This window comes from Lonchura striata, chromosome 32 (genome assembly GCF_046129695.1).
Source record: "Lonchura striata isolate bLonStr1 chromosome 32, bLonStr1.mat, whole genome shotgun sequence".
NCBI lineage: Eukaryota > Metazoa > Chordata > Aves > Passeriformes > Estrildidae > Lonchura > Lonchura striata.
Window position 1 is genome coordinate 3,165,624 of NC_134634.1, and position 15,186 is coordinate 3,180,809.

A 15,186-nucleotide genomic window follows, 5' to 3' on the forward strand; every position below is an offset into this window, starting at 1 on the left:
TCCATCCAGAGCTCATGGATGTGTCGATATCCTGGGAGGGAGAACATGGAATTAATCTCCAGGGAGGAGGTGAAGGCAAACGTTGGATGGACTGGCCTAATCCTGGGGGTTTTTAAGTGCAATGGCATGGGAGGAAATACAATTTTCCTCACATTTCAGCATACTTTGGCTCCATTTCTGTGCCCTCACGTGCCATCATTTCCCCAAGAAGAGCAGCCCTGCCAGGGTTCTCTGGCTCAGAGAGGGCTCTGCCCTTGTCCTTTGTCATCGTTGTCATCCCTGTCATCCCACTGGAATGGCTTTGCCAGGCTGGGAATGCCGGCCTGGCTGCCTCCTGCATTCCTGGAGCTTCTCCCTCCAGTTCTGGTCAAGGCTTTCCACCCCCTCAGCCCTTTGGTGGCTGCAGAATGACTGGGAGGTGCTGCCAGCTCCAGATGGGAACCACAAACAGGATTTTAATGAGAGAGAGGCAAAAAAAAGGACAAAATTCCCATTCCCAGCAGCCTCCCCCAGGAATGGCCTCCCACCCTGTCCAGCTGTGGTGTGAGGGGTGGACACAGGGCTGGCCGAGTTGCCCAAACCCCATTAATAAATTGTGGGTGAAATTAAACCAAATACATTCACCTCTCTGCCTGATTGTTCTTCCTAACCAGCTTTGGAAGCAGGAGCTGAGTTCTGCAGGAGGATCATTCCCTTCCATGCTTTTCTGATGGAAATTCTAATTTTCTGCTGCTGCTCATCTTGGAAAGACCAAATTATTCCATTTTTCTGCCAGCACCTCGAGCCCATTCTCTGCAGCTGTTCTCTGCTGTTTCCCTCAGTGCCAGAATCCTCGACCTGCCCCAGATTTCTTTTCCTGACTCCTCATCCACCCTGTGGATGTTTCATTCACAGCCCACGTGTCGATGTCCCAGTTCTATGTCAGGAATGTCAGGCCTTGACTGGGAGCAGATTCCAGCACAAAACCCAGCCAAGAGGTCATAATTTGTGAATCTCTGCAGCTCGAGTTTGTAAATTATGAAACAGTGGAGACTTGGTTTTTCCTGGGATTCTTGCACGCTTGAGTCACAGAGAATACTGGGAAAAAATTAACGGTGAAATTATTAACAGTAATTTCACAGATTTTTGTTTTATTTTTACCAAAAAAAATCAGCAGATTTTTTCCAAGTTTTGAATGCTGGATGTCACTGTGGTGTTCAGAACCTGCTGAGGTATTCCCTCACCACACAAAAGGACTTTTTTCCCAATTTTTCTCCCCAAGGAATGGGTCCCATCCACCTGAACGAGATCGACTGCACGGGCTTCGAGAAGTCGGTGACGGACTGCAAGTTCAACACCGAGTCCCAGGGCTGCAACCACGAGGAAGATGCTGCTGTGAGGTGCAACGTGCCGGCCATGGGCTTCCAGAACCAGGTGAGGAGCCCAGAGATCCAGGTGTGAGGGGATTTGGGGTGGGAATTTTGGGCAGGAATCATTTCACCCAAGCCATGAGTGTTTCATTCAGGTTTTACCCAAAGAAGAAGGGGAAATGAGGATGAGGGTCCCATTTTATGGGGGTTTTGTGCTCCTCTGACTCATCTCGGAGTCCTGAAAATGAGGAAGGCCAGGTTGGACGGGGCTTGGAGCAACCTGGGATGGTGGAAGGTCCCTGCCCATGGGAGGGGGTGGCACAAGGTGATTTTTAACCCAATTTCCAACCTTTTCCAACCCAACCATCCCATGATTCTGTGCCAGCTGCATGAAGCAGACACGGATTCCTCTGAGTGCTCCTTCCAAAGGTCTAAAGGAGCAGGGAAGGGCAGCTTTTCCTGGGAATTCCTGCAGCTGGTCCAACCCGTTGAGCTGCCGGGCTTGGCTGGACCATCCCCTGCCAAACTGGGAGAAGAGCTGAACTCCCTGAAATTCCCATGGAATTTATGGTTCCTCCCACAGCTCCTCTCCCTGAGGAGACTCCGAGTGCTGCTCCATTCCTGGATGGTTTCCCAGAGCCTTCCCCTTGAGGAGCCCCTCCTGATCCCACACAGAGATGGGACACGGTGCTGCACCCGAGTGCCCTGAGTCATTTTCCCTATGAAAGCTTTGGGAATGTGTTCATCTTTTCCTGACTCCCCATCCGCCCTGTGGATGTTTCATTCACAGCCCACGTGTCGATGTCCCAGTTCTATGTCAGGAATGTCAGGCCTTGACTGGAAGCAGATTCCAGCACAAAGACCCAGCCCAAAAGTCATAATTTGTGAATCCCTGCAGCTCAATCCCTCAATTCTCCTTTTTTCCAGCCAGAATTCCCTCTGTGGGAGGGAAATCCCTCACCAGCTCTGTGCTAAAGGGGGAGTTTTCTCCTCTGCAGCACTCGGGTCACTTCCCTCTGGGGATATCCATTTATTCCAAAATTTTGGGGGAACAAAACCTTCTTCCCCACCTGCTGCCCTTTCCCTTGGGAGTTTGCTGTGGATTTAGGGGTTCTGTGTCCTGCAGCTTCGCCTGAGCGGGGGCCGCAACCCCTACGAGGGCCGTGTGGAGGTGCTGGCCGAGCGCAACGGCACCCTGAGGTGGGGCACGGTCTGCAGCCACAACTGGGGCACCGTGGAGGCCATGGTGGTGTGCCGGCAGCTGGGGCTGGGCTTCGCCAGCCACGCCTTCCAGGTGAGCCCCCGCCCCACCCTGCCTGGGCTGCACACCTGCATGGGGGGCTAGGGGGGCTGGAGGAAGGGTCATTCCAACCTTGGAGCTTCAGGGTTGAGCTGGAAAAGCCTTGAGGGTGAAATCTCAAGGGATGGGTGGGCTGGGGGTGCTGGAGGAACAGGAGGAAGGGTCGTTCCAACAGGAGATCAGGAAAAAGCCTTGAGGGTGAAATCTCAAGGGATGGGTGGGCTGGGGGTGCTGGAGGAACAGGAGGAAGGGTCATTCCAACCTTGGAGCTCAGGGAAAAGCCTTGAGGGTGAAATCTCAAGGGATGGGTGGGTTGGGGGAGTGGGAGGAAGGGTCATTCCAACCTTGGAGCTTCAGGGTTGAGCTGGAAAAGCCTTGAGGGTGAAATCTCAAGGGATGGGTGGGCTGGGGGTGCTGGAGGAGGAGGAAGGGTCATTCCAACCTTGGAGCTCAGGGAAAAGCCTTGAGGGATAAATCTCAAGGGATGGGTGGGCTGGGGGTGCTGGAGGAAGAGGAGGAAGAAGGGTCATTCCAACCTTGGAGCTTCATTCGAAGATTGACCTGGAAAAACCTTGAGGGTGAAATCTCAAGGGATGGGTGGATTTGGGGGGGGTGGGGGAGCAGGAGGAAGGGTCATTCCAACCTTGGAGCTTTGAAGGTTGAGCTGGAAAAGCCTTGAGGGTGAAATCCCATTGTACAATGGCTGTGGAGGTGGGGATTTGGAGCAAAAGGAGCTGTGGATGATAAGAAGTGAGGGAACTTCATCAGAAACTGGAATTATGGGATAAGGGGGAATGGCTTCCTACTGCCAGAGGGCAGGACTGGATGGAATATTGGGAATAAATGCTGCCCTAGGGCTGTGGGATGGAATTCCCAGAGGAGCTGTGCTTGTCCCATCCCTGGAAGTGACCAAGGCCAGCTTGGAGCAACCTGGGATAGTGGAAGGCGTCACTGGATGGGTTTTAAGGTTTTTTCGGTGGCAAACCTTCTGCTTCCCTGAGTTCTCTCTTGTTTTCTCACAGCTCAGGTTTCCCAACATTCCCCAACCCCTGCTTGGGCTGGTGGCTGCATGCAGGTTCTTGTCCCTCCCCGAAATGCAGAGGTCAGGTTCAAACTGGTGTCAGGCCTCCTGAAAAAATGTGATTTTGCTCCTGTAGTGGCTCCAGTGCGGCCCTGAGCAGCGTGGCTGGATGCAGCTCCATGAACTGTTGGTGTTCCCTGCTCCTCTCCTGCCCAAACCCGCCCTGCTTCTGCATGGCCAGAATGACACCTCAGCTCTGCCCCACCCTGGGAGCGTCCAAGGCCAGGCTGGACAGGCTTTGGAGCAGCCAGGGATGGTGGAAAGTGTCCCTGCCCATGGGATGAGCAATCCGAACCATTCCATGACCTCTGCCACCCTCATGGACAAACCCCAACCATTCTCCACGGCCAGGGAGGGATCTGCAGGTCCTCAGGGGACACTCTGGGCTTGGACACCCGGCAGGAGCGGGGCTGGAGCTGCCCACGTGCTGCTGGAGCCATTCCCCGCTCCGACTGCTTCCTCCAGCTGATTTCCCCCCACCAAAAACCCCGGGAGCTGAGGATCTCCACATCCCTGAGCGTGGCCTTTCCGACTGCCTGGCTTTGTTGACACAGCCCTGAGAGTCCAGCGAGGAAAAGGCATTTTTTCCCTGAGCTGAGGCTGCTGGAATTTGGAACAGAAAAGGCTCTTATGCTGCCCCAGCTCCGGGAGCATAAAGCCCCAGTGTGCAGAACAGGGCAGCCCTGTGTGCTCCCAGCCTTCCCAAACAGCCGGGGGCAACGGGAGCCGTGGGACACCGGGGGGTTCCTTTTCCTGGAAAACTGCTCCCAGCTTGGACACGGACAGATCTCATTGGGTTTTTTTAGGTTCTTTCTTCCCTCCCCTTCTCCCGAGTTTTGGGGTTTGGGATTGACGTTGTGTCATTCCCGTGAGTTTTGTAAAACTGGGGGATGATGAGAGGAGAGGAAGTTTCATCGGGAACTGGAATGGTGGGACAAGAGGGAATGGCTTCCCACTGGCAGAGGACAGAGTTAGTTGGGATATTGGGAATAAATTCTTCCTGGAACAGTGGTGAGGTCTTGGGATGGAATTCCCAGAGCAGCTGTGGCTGCCCCTGGATTCCTGGAAGTGCCCAAAACCAAAATGAAGCAACCTGGGACAGTGAGAGGTGTCCCTGCCCATGGCATGGGGTGGGACTGGATGGAATTCAAGGTTTTTAAGGATTCACTGACAAAACTCCTGCTTCCCTGAGTTCCCTTCTCCAGCATCCTTTGGCAAGATCCTCCTGGATAATGTGGGGTCTTTCCCTGATCTTCCTTGGTGGGAGAATCCATGTTTTAGGCAGGTAAATACTCTCCTAAGAGCCACTAAACCGCGAGGAATGTGTGAAATGCCTTTTCCTGCCTTTTCTTTGCCCAGGAAACGTGGTACTGGCACGGGGACGTCAGCGCCGACGACGTGGTCATGAGCGGGGTCAAGTGCTCGGGGACAGAGATGTCCCTGTCCCACTGCCGGCACGACGGCGCCCACGTGTCCTGCCCCAGGGGAGGGGGACGCTTCGGGGCCGGCGTGTCCTGCTCGGAGAGTGAGTAACTCGGGATTTATCCCACCTGGGCATGGGGGATGTGCAGGAGGAATGGGGCGACCTGGATACATCAAAGCTCCCACAGAGGTTCTGGCTGTGGCTGCCCCTGGGTCCCTGGAAGTGTCCGAGGGCAGCTTGGAGCGAGCTGGGACTGTGGAAGGTGTCCCTGCCCTTGGTGGGGTGGGATGGGATCCATGGGATGGGATGGGATCCATGGGATCCATGGGATGGGATCTGATAGGATCCATGGGATCCATGGGATGAGATGGGATCCATGGGATCCATGGGATCCATGGGATGGGATCTGATGGGATCCATGGGATCCATGGGATGAGATGGGATCCATGGGATCCATGGGATGGGATCTGATAGGATCCATGGGGTGGGATAGGATCCATGGGATCCATGGGATGGGATGGGATCCATGGGATGGGATCTGATAGGATCCATGGGATGGGATGGGATCCATGGGATCCATGGGATGGGATCTGATAGGATCCATGGGATGGGATCTGATAGGATCCATGGGATCCATGGGATGAGATGGGATCCATGGGATCCATGGGATCCATGGGATGGGATCTGATAGGATCCATGGGATGGGATAGAATCCATGGGATCCATGGGATGGGATCTGATAGGATCCATGGGATGGGATGGGATCCATGGGATGGGATCCATGGGATGGGATCCATGGGATGGGATGGGATCCATGGGATCCATGGGATGGGATCCATGGGATCCATGGGATGGGATGACATCCATGGGATGGGATCCATGGGATCCATGGGATGGGATCCATGGGATGGGATCCATGGGATCCATGGGATGGGATCCATGGGATCCATGGGATGGGATGACATCCATGGGATGGGATCCATGGGATCCATGGGATGGGATGACATCCACGGGATGGGATCCATGGGATGGGATCCCTGGAATGGGATCCATGGGATGGCATGGGATTTAAGGCCAACTATTCCCATGTGGTGAATGGTTTCCCCCCACCCCCGAGGCTTGTCCTACTCAGAGTAGGATTAATTTGGATATTCAGGAGAAATTGTTGTTTTTGAGAGTGGTGAGGGGCTGGGATGGAATTCCCAGAGGAGCTGTGGCTGCCCCATTCCTGGGAGTCTCCAAGGCCAGCTTGGAGCGAGCTGGGACTGTGGAAGGTGTCCCTGCCCATGGAAGGGGGTGGAATGGGATGGGATTTAAGGCCAATATTCCTGTTTGATGAATTGTTCCCTGCCAGGCTTTTCCTACTCAAAACTCAGGGTAGAATTAGATTGGATATTCAGGAGAAATCCTTCCCTGGGAGGGTGGGGAGGGGCTGGAATGGATTCCCTATAGAAACTGGGACTGCCCCATCCCTGGAAATGTCCAAGGGTGGGCTGGACAGGGCTTGGAGCAACCTGGGGTGGTGGGAGGAGTTGGGGCTGGAAGTGGCTGATCCTTAAAACCTCTTCCCAACCAAAACCATTCCACGACTCTCTGATTAGCACGGAGTCTGATGAGCATTCCATGTCAGGTCATTCCACGACTCTCTGATTAGCACTGAGTGAGTCTCAGCATCCAGTGGCAGGACTATCCTGCACGTCCAGGGGTGATCACCTTTTGGTGTGATCACCTTTTGGTGTGATCACCTTTTGGGGTGATCACCTTTTGGTGTGATCACCTTTTGGGGTGACTTTATCGAACTGAAACCACCCATTCCTCACTCCAGCCGCCCCCGACCTGGTGCTGAACGCGGAGCTGGTGGAGCAGACGGCCTACCTGGAGGACAGGCCCATGTTCCTGCTGCAGTGTGCCCTGGAGGAGAACTGCCTGGCCAGCTCAGCCCACAACACCTCGCTGACCTCGGGCTACCGGCGCCTGCTGCGCTTCTCCTCGCAGATCCACAACAACGGCCAGTCCGACTTCCGACCCAAGAACGGCCGCCACGCCTGGGTGTGGCACGACTGCCACCGGTGGGTGCCACCCTCCAGCCCCTCCTGCTGCCACGGGGAAGTTTTCTCCCAGTTTTGTCCTGATTTTGTCCCAGTTTGCCCCTCAGTTTGGTGGTTGTAAGCAACATTTCCTGGGTTTGGGGAATTCTCTCTTCATTCGGTTCGTAATCAATCCTGAGTTAGGCATGGTTTGTGCCTCGCTCCGAGCTGAGCTTTGCAGACAGGCCCTGCTGGGTCTCAGAGCATTCCCAGGTAACATTTGTGGGGTTTTTGTAGGAATTCGGGTGAGGCCTCCAGTCCGTGCCCATGCGTGGAGTGGGGGGAATTGTCTGGGTCTAAAAACAGGGAGGAGGGAAAGGAGGGGAATTATTTCCGTCTGAGCTGTGTGAAATGGAAAATGGGGGTTTGGGAGGAGATTTGGGGGTGTTGGGGAATTGGAGATAGTGAATTGTGGTGAATTGGAGATGGAGCAGCTCTGCTGGGAGGAAAGGCTGAGGGAATTGGGAATGTTCACCTGGAGAAGGGAAGGATCCGGGGAGAGCTGGGAATGTTCACCTGGAGAAGGGAAAGATCCAGGGAGAGCTGGGAATGTTCCCCTGGAGAAGGGAAGGATCCAGGGAGAGCTGGGAATGTTCACCTGGAGAAGGGAAGGATCCAGGGAGAGCTGGGAATGTTCACCTGGAGAAGGGAAGGATCCAGGGAGAGCTGGGAATGTTCACCTGGAGGAGGGAAGGATCCAGGGAGAGCTGGGAATGTTCCTCTGGAGAAGGGAAGGATCCAGGGAGAGCTGGGAATGTTCCCCTGGAGAAGGGAAGGATCCAGGGAGAGCTCAGAGCCTGGAGGGGCTCCAGGAGAGCTGCAGAGGGACTGGGGACAAGGGAAGGAGGGACAGGACACAGGGAATGGCTCCCACTGGGAAAGGGGAGATTTGGGTGGGATATTGGGGAGGAATTCCTGGTGAGGAGGGGCTGGGATGGAATTCCCAGAGATGCTGTGGCTGTCCCTGGATCCCTGGAAGTGTCCAAAGCCAGGCTGGAGCCCCCTGGGGCAGTGGGAGGTGTCCCTGCCATGGCAGGGGTGGCACTGGATGGGATTTAAATCCCTCCCAATCCAACCCATCCCAGGATTTTCCAACACCTGGGAGCTGAGTTTGCACAGACGGGATGTGAGAACTCTGCAGATTACCTGAGCAGTTTCTCACCTGGAAAAGGACCCAAAAATGCTGGAATTCTGCAATTTTTTATGCATCTCAACCCCACTAAAGCTCAGCAGCTGGGAGGTGTTTTTGTGCTTGTTTTTGACAAAATTCGTCCCATAAATGCATAATTTTTGAAGGAATTAAGATAATTTTGGGTAAATTGGGGGGGAAAGGAAGCTGGAGGCCATCCTGGTGCTTTGCTGTGAAATGAGGGCTGGTACAAAGCGGATTTTTCCCTAATTTGAGGTAAAAGTCAGTGAAATAACTCCGTGCACAGCTCCTGTCTTGTTTAAAAAAACTGGGGAAACACCAGACTGGTAAATTTTAAATCTTAGAGTTCTTTATAATCCTCCCAAAGAGCTGAGACGTGCAGGTAGCACTGAAAAAGGAGAACCTGGAGCAATTTTGGACCCTGAGGAAGGGAGGTGGGATGGGAAAGGTGAGGAAGAGGCCAGGAGCCATCTGTGCTCCAAACTGGCACCAGTTTAGACGGACAGGGATGAACTCAATCCCTCTTCAATCTTTCCAGTCGGTGAGCAGCAGAGTGTAAACAGCCCAGGGGGTGATTCAGGCATAGCTCAGAAACTGAGTCAGCCTCCAGAAGTTCAAACTTGCATCAAATTCATTGATTTGAGCCAAATCTGCCTCAAATCAACAGCCCGGCCTCGGCCCTGGGTCTGTGCTTTGCCTCCTGCCCTGGGAGCTCCTGCTTGAATGAGGAAGTAGAATAAAAACGGGAAAAAACCCTGAGCAGGGAGTGAGAAATGATTTCATTCTGGCAGATGGAATTTCTGGGTTGTTAATTATATTTTTTTTTTTTTTGGTGAGGGGAAAAGCAGGAAAACCTTCCTCCCCTTCCCTCTTTGCTCATGCCCCATGTGTAAATCCACGAGCAGTGGTGGTGATGGGAAGTGTTTCAGATTATTTTTACAGCTGGAAAGGAGAGGATTTATGCCCATTTTCCTTCTTTTATTATTTTTTTTTAATTCTTAAGCAACTGGCTCTGAATTAGGCCCTGTCTGTGCCTCGCTCTGAGCGGAGCTTTGCAGCTGGGCCCTGCAGGGTCTCGGTGCAGGATTCCAGGGCCAGGATAGGCTGGGATAGGCATTCCCAAAGATGGGATAGGCATTCCCAAAGCTGGGATTCACATTCCCAAAGCTGGGATAGGCATTCCCAAAGCTGGGATTCACATTCCCAGTGCTGGGATAGGCATTCCCAAAGCTGGGATAGGCATTCCCAAAGCTGGGATTCACATTCCCAAAGCTGGGATACCCATTCCCAAAGCTGGGATTCACATTCCCAGTGCTGGGATTCACATTCCCAATGCTGGGATAGGCAATCCCAAAGCTGGGATTCGCATTCCCAAAGCTGGGATAGGCATTCCCAGTGCTGGGATAGGCATTCCCAAAGCTGGGATAGGCATTCCCAAAGCTGGGATAGGCATTCCCAAAGCTGGGATAGGCATTCCTAAAGCTGGGATTCACATTCCCAGTGCTGGGATTCACATTCCCAGTGCTGGGATAGGGATTCCCAAAGCTGGGATAGGTATTCCCAGTGCTGGGATAGGCATTCCCAAAGCTGGGATAGGCATTCCCAAAGCTGGGATAGGCATTCCTAAAGCTGGGATACCCATTCCCAAAACTGGGATACCCATTCCCAAAGCTGGGATAGGCATTCCCAAAGCTGGGATAGGCATTCCCAAAGCTGGGATACCCATTCCCAAAGCTGGGATACCCATTCCCAAAGCTGGGATACCCATTCCCAAAGCTGGGATAGGCATTCCCAAAGCTGGGATACCCATTCCCAAAGCTGGGATAGGCATTCCCAAAGCTGGGATTCCCATTCCCAAAGCTGGGATAGGCATTCCCAAAGCTGGGATACCCATTCCCAAAGCTGGGATACCCATTCCCAAAGCTGGGATTCACATTCCCAAAGCTGGGATACCCATTCCCAAAGCTGGGATTCACATTCCCAATGCTGGGATACCCATTCCCAAAGCTGGGATACCCATTCTCAGCTTTGGGAATGCCTACTCCAGCTTTGGGAAGACAAGAAGAGGGGTGATGGAGCCACACAGGATTGTCCCCAGGGAATATTTCCTGGAATTTTCCTCCTCACCCAACCAGTCTGGGATTCCATGTAAATCAATCCCAGGAATAAAAAGGAAATCCCAGGAAGCAAGAGGAAGGGTGATGGAGCCACACAGGATTGTCCCCAGGGAATATTTCCTGGCCAGAGTTGTCCCACTCCTGCATCTCCCCTTGGCCCTTCAGCCCTGGCAATTGAAGTAAAATCAATTATAGGTGTAAATTAATTATCCCTCGGGATAATTGTCCCTGTTTTCCCCACAGGCACTACCACAGCATGGAGGTGTTCACCCACTACGACCTCCTGAACCTCAACGGCACCAAGGTGGCCGAGGGACACAAGGCCAGCTTCTGCCTGGAGGACACTGAGTGCGAAGCAGGTCTGGGCCAGGGCCCCGCGTCCCGGGAATTTCATCCTCTTCCCAAGGAGGAGACGGCTCCCGAGGGCTGAACGTGGCCTGGCAGGAGCCAGGAACCAGTCCTGGATGGATGGATGGATGGATGATGGATGGATGGATGATGGATGGATGGATGGATGGATGGATGGATGGATGGATGGATGGGGGATGGATGATGGATGGATGGATGGATGGATGGATGGATGGATGGATGATGGATGGATGGATGGATGATGGATGGATGGATGGATGGATGGATGGATGGATGGATGGGGGATGGATGATGGATGGATGGATGGATGGATGGATGGATGGATGGATGGATGATGGATGGATGGATGGATGGATGGATGGATGGATGGGGGATGGATGATGGATGGATGGATGATGGATGGATGGATGGATGGATGGATGGATGGATGGATGGATGGATGGATGATGGATGGATGGATGGATGGATGGACGGATGGATGGATGGACGGATGGATGGATGGATGATGGATGGATGGATGGATGGATGGATGGATGATGGATGGATGGATGGATGGATGGATGGATGGATGATGGATGGATGGATGGATGGATGGATGGATGATGGATGGATGGATGGATGGATGGATGGATGGATGGATGGATGGATGGATGATGGATGGATGGGTGGATGGATGGATGGATGGATGATGGATGGATGGATGGATGGATGGATGATGGATGGATGGATGATGGATGGGTGGATGGATGATGGATGGATGGATGGATGGATGGATGGATGGACGGATGGATGGATGGATGGATGGATGGGGGATGGATGATGGATGGATGGATGATGGATGATGGATGGGTGGATGGATGATGGATGGATGGATGGATGGATGGATGGATGGATGATGGATGGATGGATGGATGGATGGATGGATGGATGGATGGATGATGGATGGATGGATGGATGGATGGATGGATGATGGATGGATGGATGGATGGATGGATGGATGGATGATGGATGGATGATGGATGGATGGGTGGATGGATGGATGGATGGATGATGGATGGATGGATGATGGATGGATGGATGATGGATGGATGGGTGGATGGATGGATGGATGGATGGATGGATGGGTGATGGATGGATGGATGGATGGATGGATGATGGATGGATGGATGGATGGATGGATGGATGATGGATGGATGGATGGATGGATGGATGGATGGATGGATGGATGGGGGATGGATGATGGATGGATGGATGATGGATGGATGGATGGATGGATGGATGGATGGATGGATGGATGATGGAATGGATCAATTGGATGGATGATGGATGATGCATGGATGGGAACCCCCCATGCCCCCCATTCTCTTTTCCACTCTCAGCTCCCTCCATCCCAACTTTGAGCTGCTCCAAAACCCCAAAACGTGCATTTTATGCTCCCTACCCAGTGAGGGATTCCAAAAGAAGCCTCCAGCTGCTGGGGTTGGAAGGTGGCAGCTCCTTAAATCTCACCCAAAACACCACACGTGGAGTTCTCACTGTCTGTGGGGCGCAACCGGGAATTTTCTGGGAATTCTGCTGCGGATTTAACACTTTTTACCTTAATTCTCCTCCTTTAGACGTGCAGAAGCAGTACGAGTGTGCCAATTTTGGGGAGCAGGGGATCACAGTTGGCTGCTGGGACGTTTATCGGCACGACATCGACTGCCAGTGGATCGACATCACCGACGTCCCCCCCGGGGATTACCTCTTCCAGGTGGGACAAACAGCATTTGTGACACCCTTACTGCTTTTCTCTTACCAATCAGATCCAGGATTTACCAGATTTGTTCATTTGACACTCCAGCTTCTGTTTATAAAGGGATTATATTCCCAGATGCCTAAAAGATAAAGGATTGTCCACCAGGATAATCAACCCACGCTCCCAAGGGAAAAATCAGGGCCCACGACCACAGCTTGGAGATTAAAGCCTTAAAAAAATCCATGTCCAGCAAATCCTGGGTGGGCCCAGGCCAGCTGACGTCGTTGACAGTGGTGTCACACCCCCAAAGCACGGCACTCCACTTTGCAGCTGCTTGTAATCAACATTCCCTGAATTTCGGGATTAAATGGTGCCATTTTGGGGTTTTTGCAGGAATTATGGGCAGGCCTCCAGCCCGTGCCCATGGGGGAATTCTGTGGGTCCAAAAACAGCCACTGGAGGGAAAGGAGGAGAATTATTTCTGTCTGAGCTGTGTGAAATGGAAAATGGGGGTTTGGGAGGAGATTTGGGGGTGTTGGGGAAGGTGTGGTTGTGGTGAATTGGAGATGGAGCAGCTCTGCTGGGAGGAAAGGCTGAGGGAATTGGGAATGTTCACCTGGAGAAGGGAAGGATCCAGGGAGAGCTGGGAATGTTCACCTGGAGAAGGGAAGGATCCAGGGAGAGCTCAGTGCCCCTGCCAGGGCCTGAAGGAGCTCCAGGAGAGCTGGAGAGGGACTGGGGACAAGGGAAGGAGGGACAGGACACAGGGAATGGCTTCCAATGGGAAAAGGGGAGATTTGGGTGGGATATTGGGGAGGAAAGATCCTTTCTTAAGGACTTTCAGGCACCTTTCTCCATGCCCAGCCTGGATTTTTCCCAAATGGGACACACTTTCAGTGTGTGTGGGAATTTTAAAACCTCTGATGTGATGCTCCCTGAAATTTCAGCATCCACTTTGTGTGGGACGTGTTTCAGCAGGGAGAGGGAGAGGGGATGAGGGATGGAGGGACAGGACACAGGGAATGACTTCCAACTGGGAAAGAGGAGATTTGGGTGGGGTATTGGGGAGGAATTCCTGGTGAGGAGGGATGGAATTCCCAGAGCAGCTGTGGCTGCCCCTGGATCCCTGGAAGTGTCCAAGGCCAGCCTGGAGCCCCCTGGGACAGTGGGAGGTGTCCCTGCCATGGCAGGGGTGGCACTGGATGGGATTTAAATCCCTCCCACCCCAACCATCCCAGGATTCCCTGACTCAGCCTTCATTCCCTATTTATTCGAGTAATTCCTTTCTCTGAACAAAATAAATCATATTTTCACTTTCTTCTAAAAAAACACCGTAAAAAACCCAACCTGATTCTGCATCCTGCCAAATCCCCCTTTTAACAACCCCACATCTGTCCCTCCACCCCCTCAGGTCGTGATCAACCCCAACTACGAGGTGGCAGAGTCGGATTATTCCAACAACGTGATGAAATGCCGGAGCCGCTACGACGGGCAGCGCATCTGGATGTACAACTGCCACATAGGTAAGGCTGGGAATCCTCCAGCAGGGCCAGGCCTGCTCCAGGTCAGGATCTGAGCTATTGATGGTTCTGAGATTGTAAAAGTCTCTGTCTGTCAGCCCCCTGCCAAAGCAGAATCCATAATTGGTCTGTGCTGGTTTCCAGGTTGTTTATTCTGTTTATCTCTCACATGTTCTGCTGCCCTGCCCAGCTCTGTCCTGCAGGGCAGCGTGTGGGGCTCTGCCCTCAGTGGGATGTGACAAACATTCAATACCAGAAACTCCCTGGGCTGCATTTACAAGAACGTGCCAATATCTGTCACCTCCGTTGGACAGTGTGTCCCCAGCCTGAACCAACAGAAAAATGCCAACACCACAGTGAGACATGGAGGGCATGAAGGAGGAGAAAAAGGACAAGGCACACCCAATTTCCTCCAGCTTGTCCCCTTTGGGCCCCTCATCTAGAATCCTAAAATTTTACTTTTGCACCCGTGCCACACTTAATTATTGCTTATATCAAACCCTCAGAGCTGGTAATTCATCCTGTGAGATTGAAAATTGTTTTCCATGGGCAGAAATCAGAGACACCCAATTTCCTCCATCTTGTCCCCTTTGCACCCCTTATCTAGAATCCTAAAATTTTACTTTTGCACCCGTGCCACACTTAATTATTGCTTATATCAAACCCTCAGAGCTGGTAATTGATCCTGTGAGATTGAAAACTCTTTTCCATGGCCAGAGATCACAGCCAGTGTCTCTGGGGCTCTGTCCAGGGGGTTCCTGAGCCCTGCCAGGGTCCCAAGGCAGCCAGGGGGAAGCTCTGGATTCCCACACCAAGGATTCCTCTCACACAAAGAATTCCATGTTCTCCCCCTGTGAAAAACTCTGGTGCAATCCTATTATCCTGGCAAATTCCTTCTTCCCAAAATCAAATTATTTTGCCCAGCTGGGAGCTCTTGGGATCACGAAGCTTCTCTTTGAAAACAAACAAAGCAGTGGGAAAGAGCCTGCTGTACCAGGCAGGAATTAAAATGTCCCTGGAATGTCAGGGAAATCTCTGTTTTCTTGGAAAAA

The 15,186-nt window shown here is 52.7% G+C and overlaps 1 protein-coding gene across 1 annotated transcript in view; it reads left to right on the forward strand.

The window, feature by feature from the left end:
* LOXL2 (lysyl oxidase like 2) overlaps positions 1 to 15,186 on the forward strand; it is a 55,354-nt gene that overhangs the window by 34,412 nt on the left and 5,756 nt on the right. Inside the window, exons 6-12 of the mRNA XM_077789242.1 lie at positions 1,262 to 1,413; positions 2,476 to 2,643; positions 5,090 to 5,255; positions 6,979 to 7,222; positions 10,751 to 10,866; positions 12,493 to 12,629; positions 14,026 to 14,137. Coding sequence (XP_077645368.1) covers positions 1,262 to 1,413; positions 2,476 to 2,643; positions 5,090 to 5,255; positions 6,979 to 7,222; positions 10,751 to 10,866; positions 12,493 to 12,629; positions 14,026 to 14,137 — 1,095 coding nt within the window. The remainder of the gene's footprint in view (positions 1 to 1,261; positions 1,414 to 2,475; positions 2,644 to 5,089; positions 5,256 to 6,978; positions 7,223 to 10,750; positions 10,867 to 12,492; positions 12,630 to 14,025; positions 14,138 to 15,186) is intronic.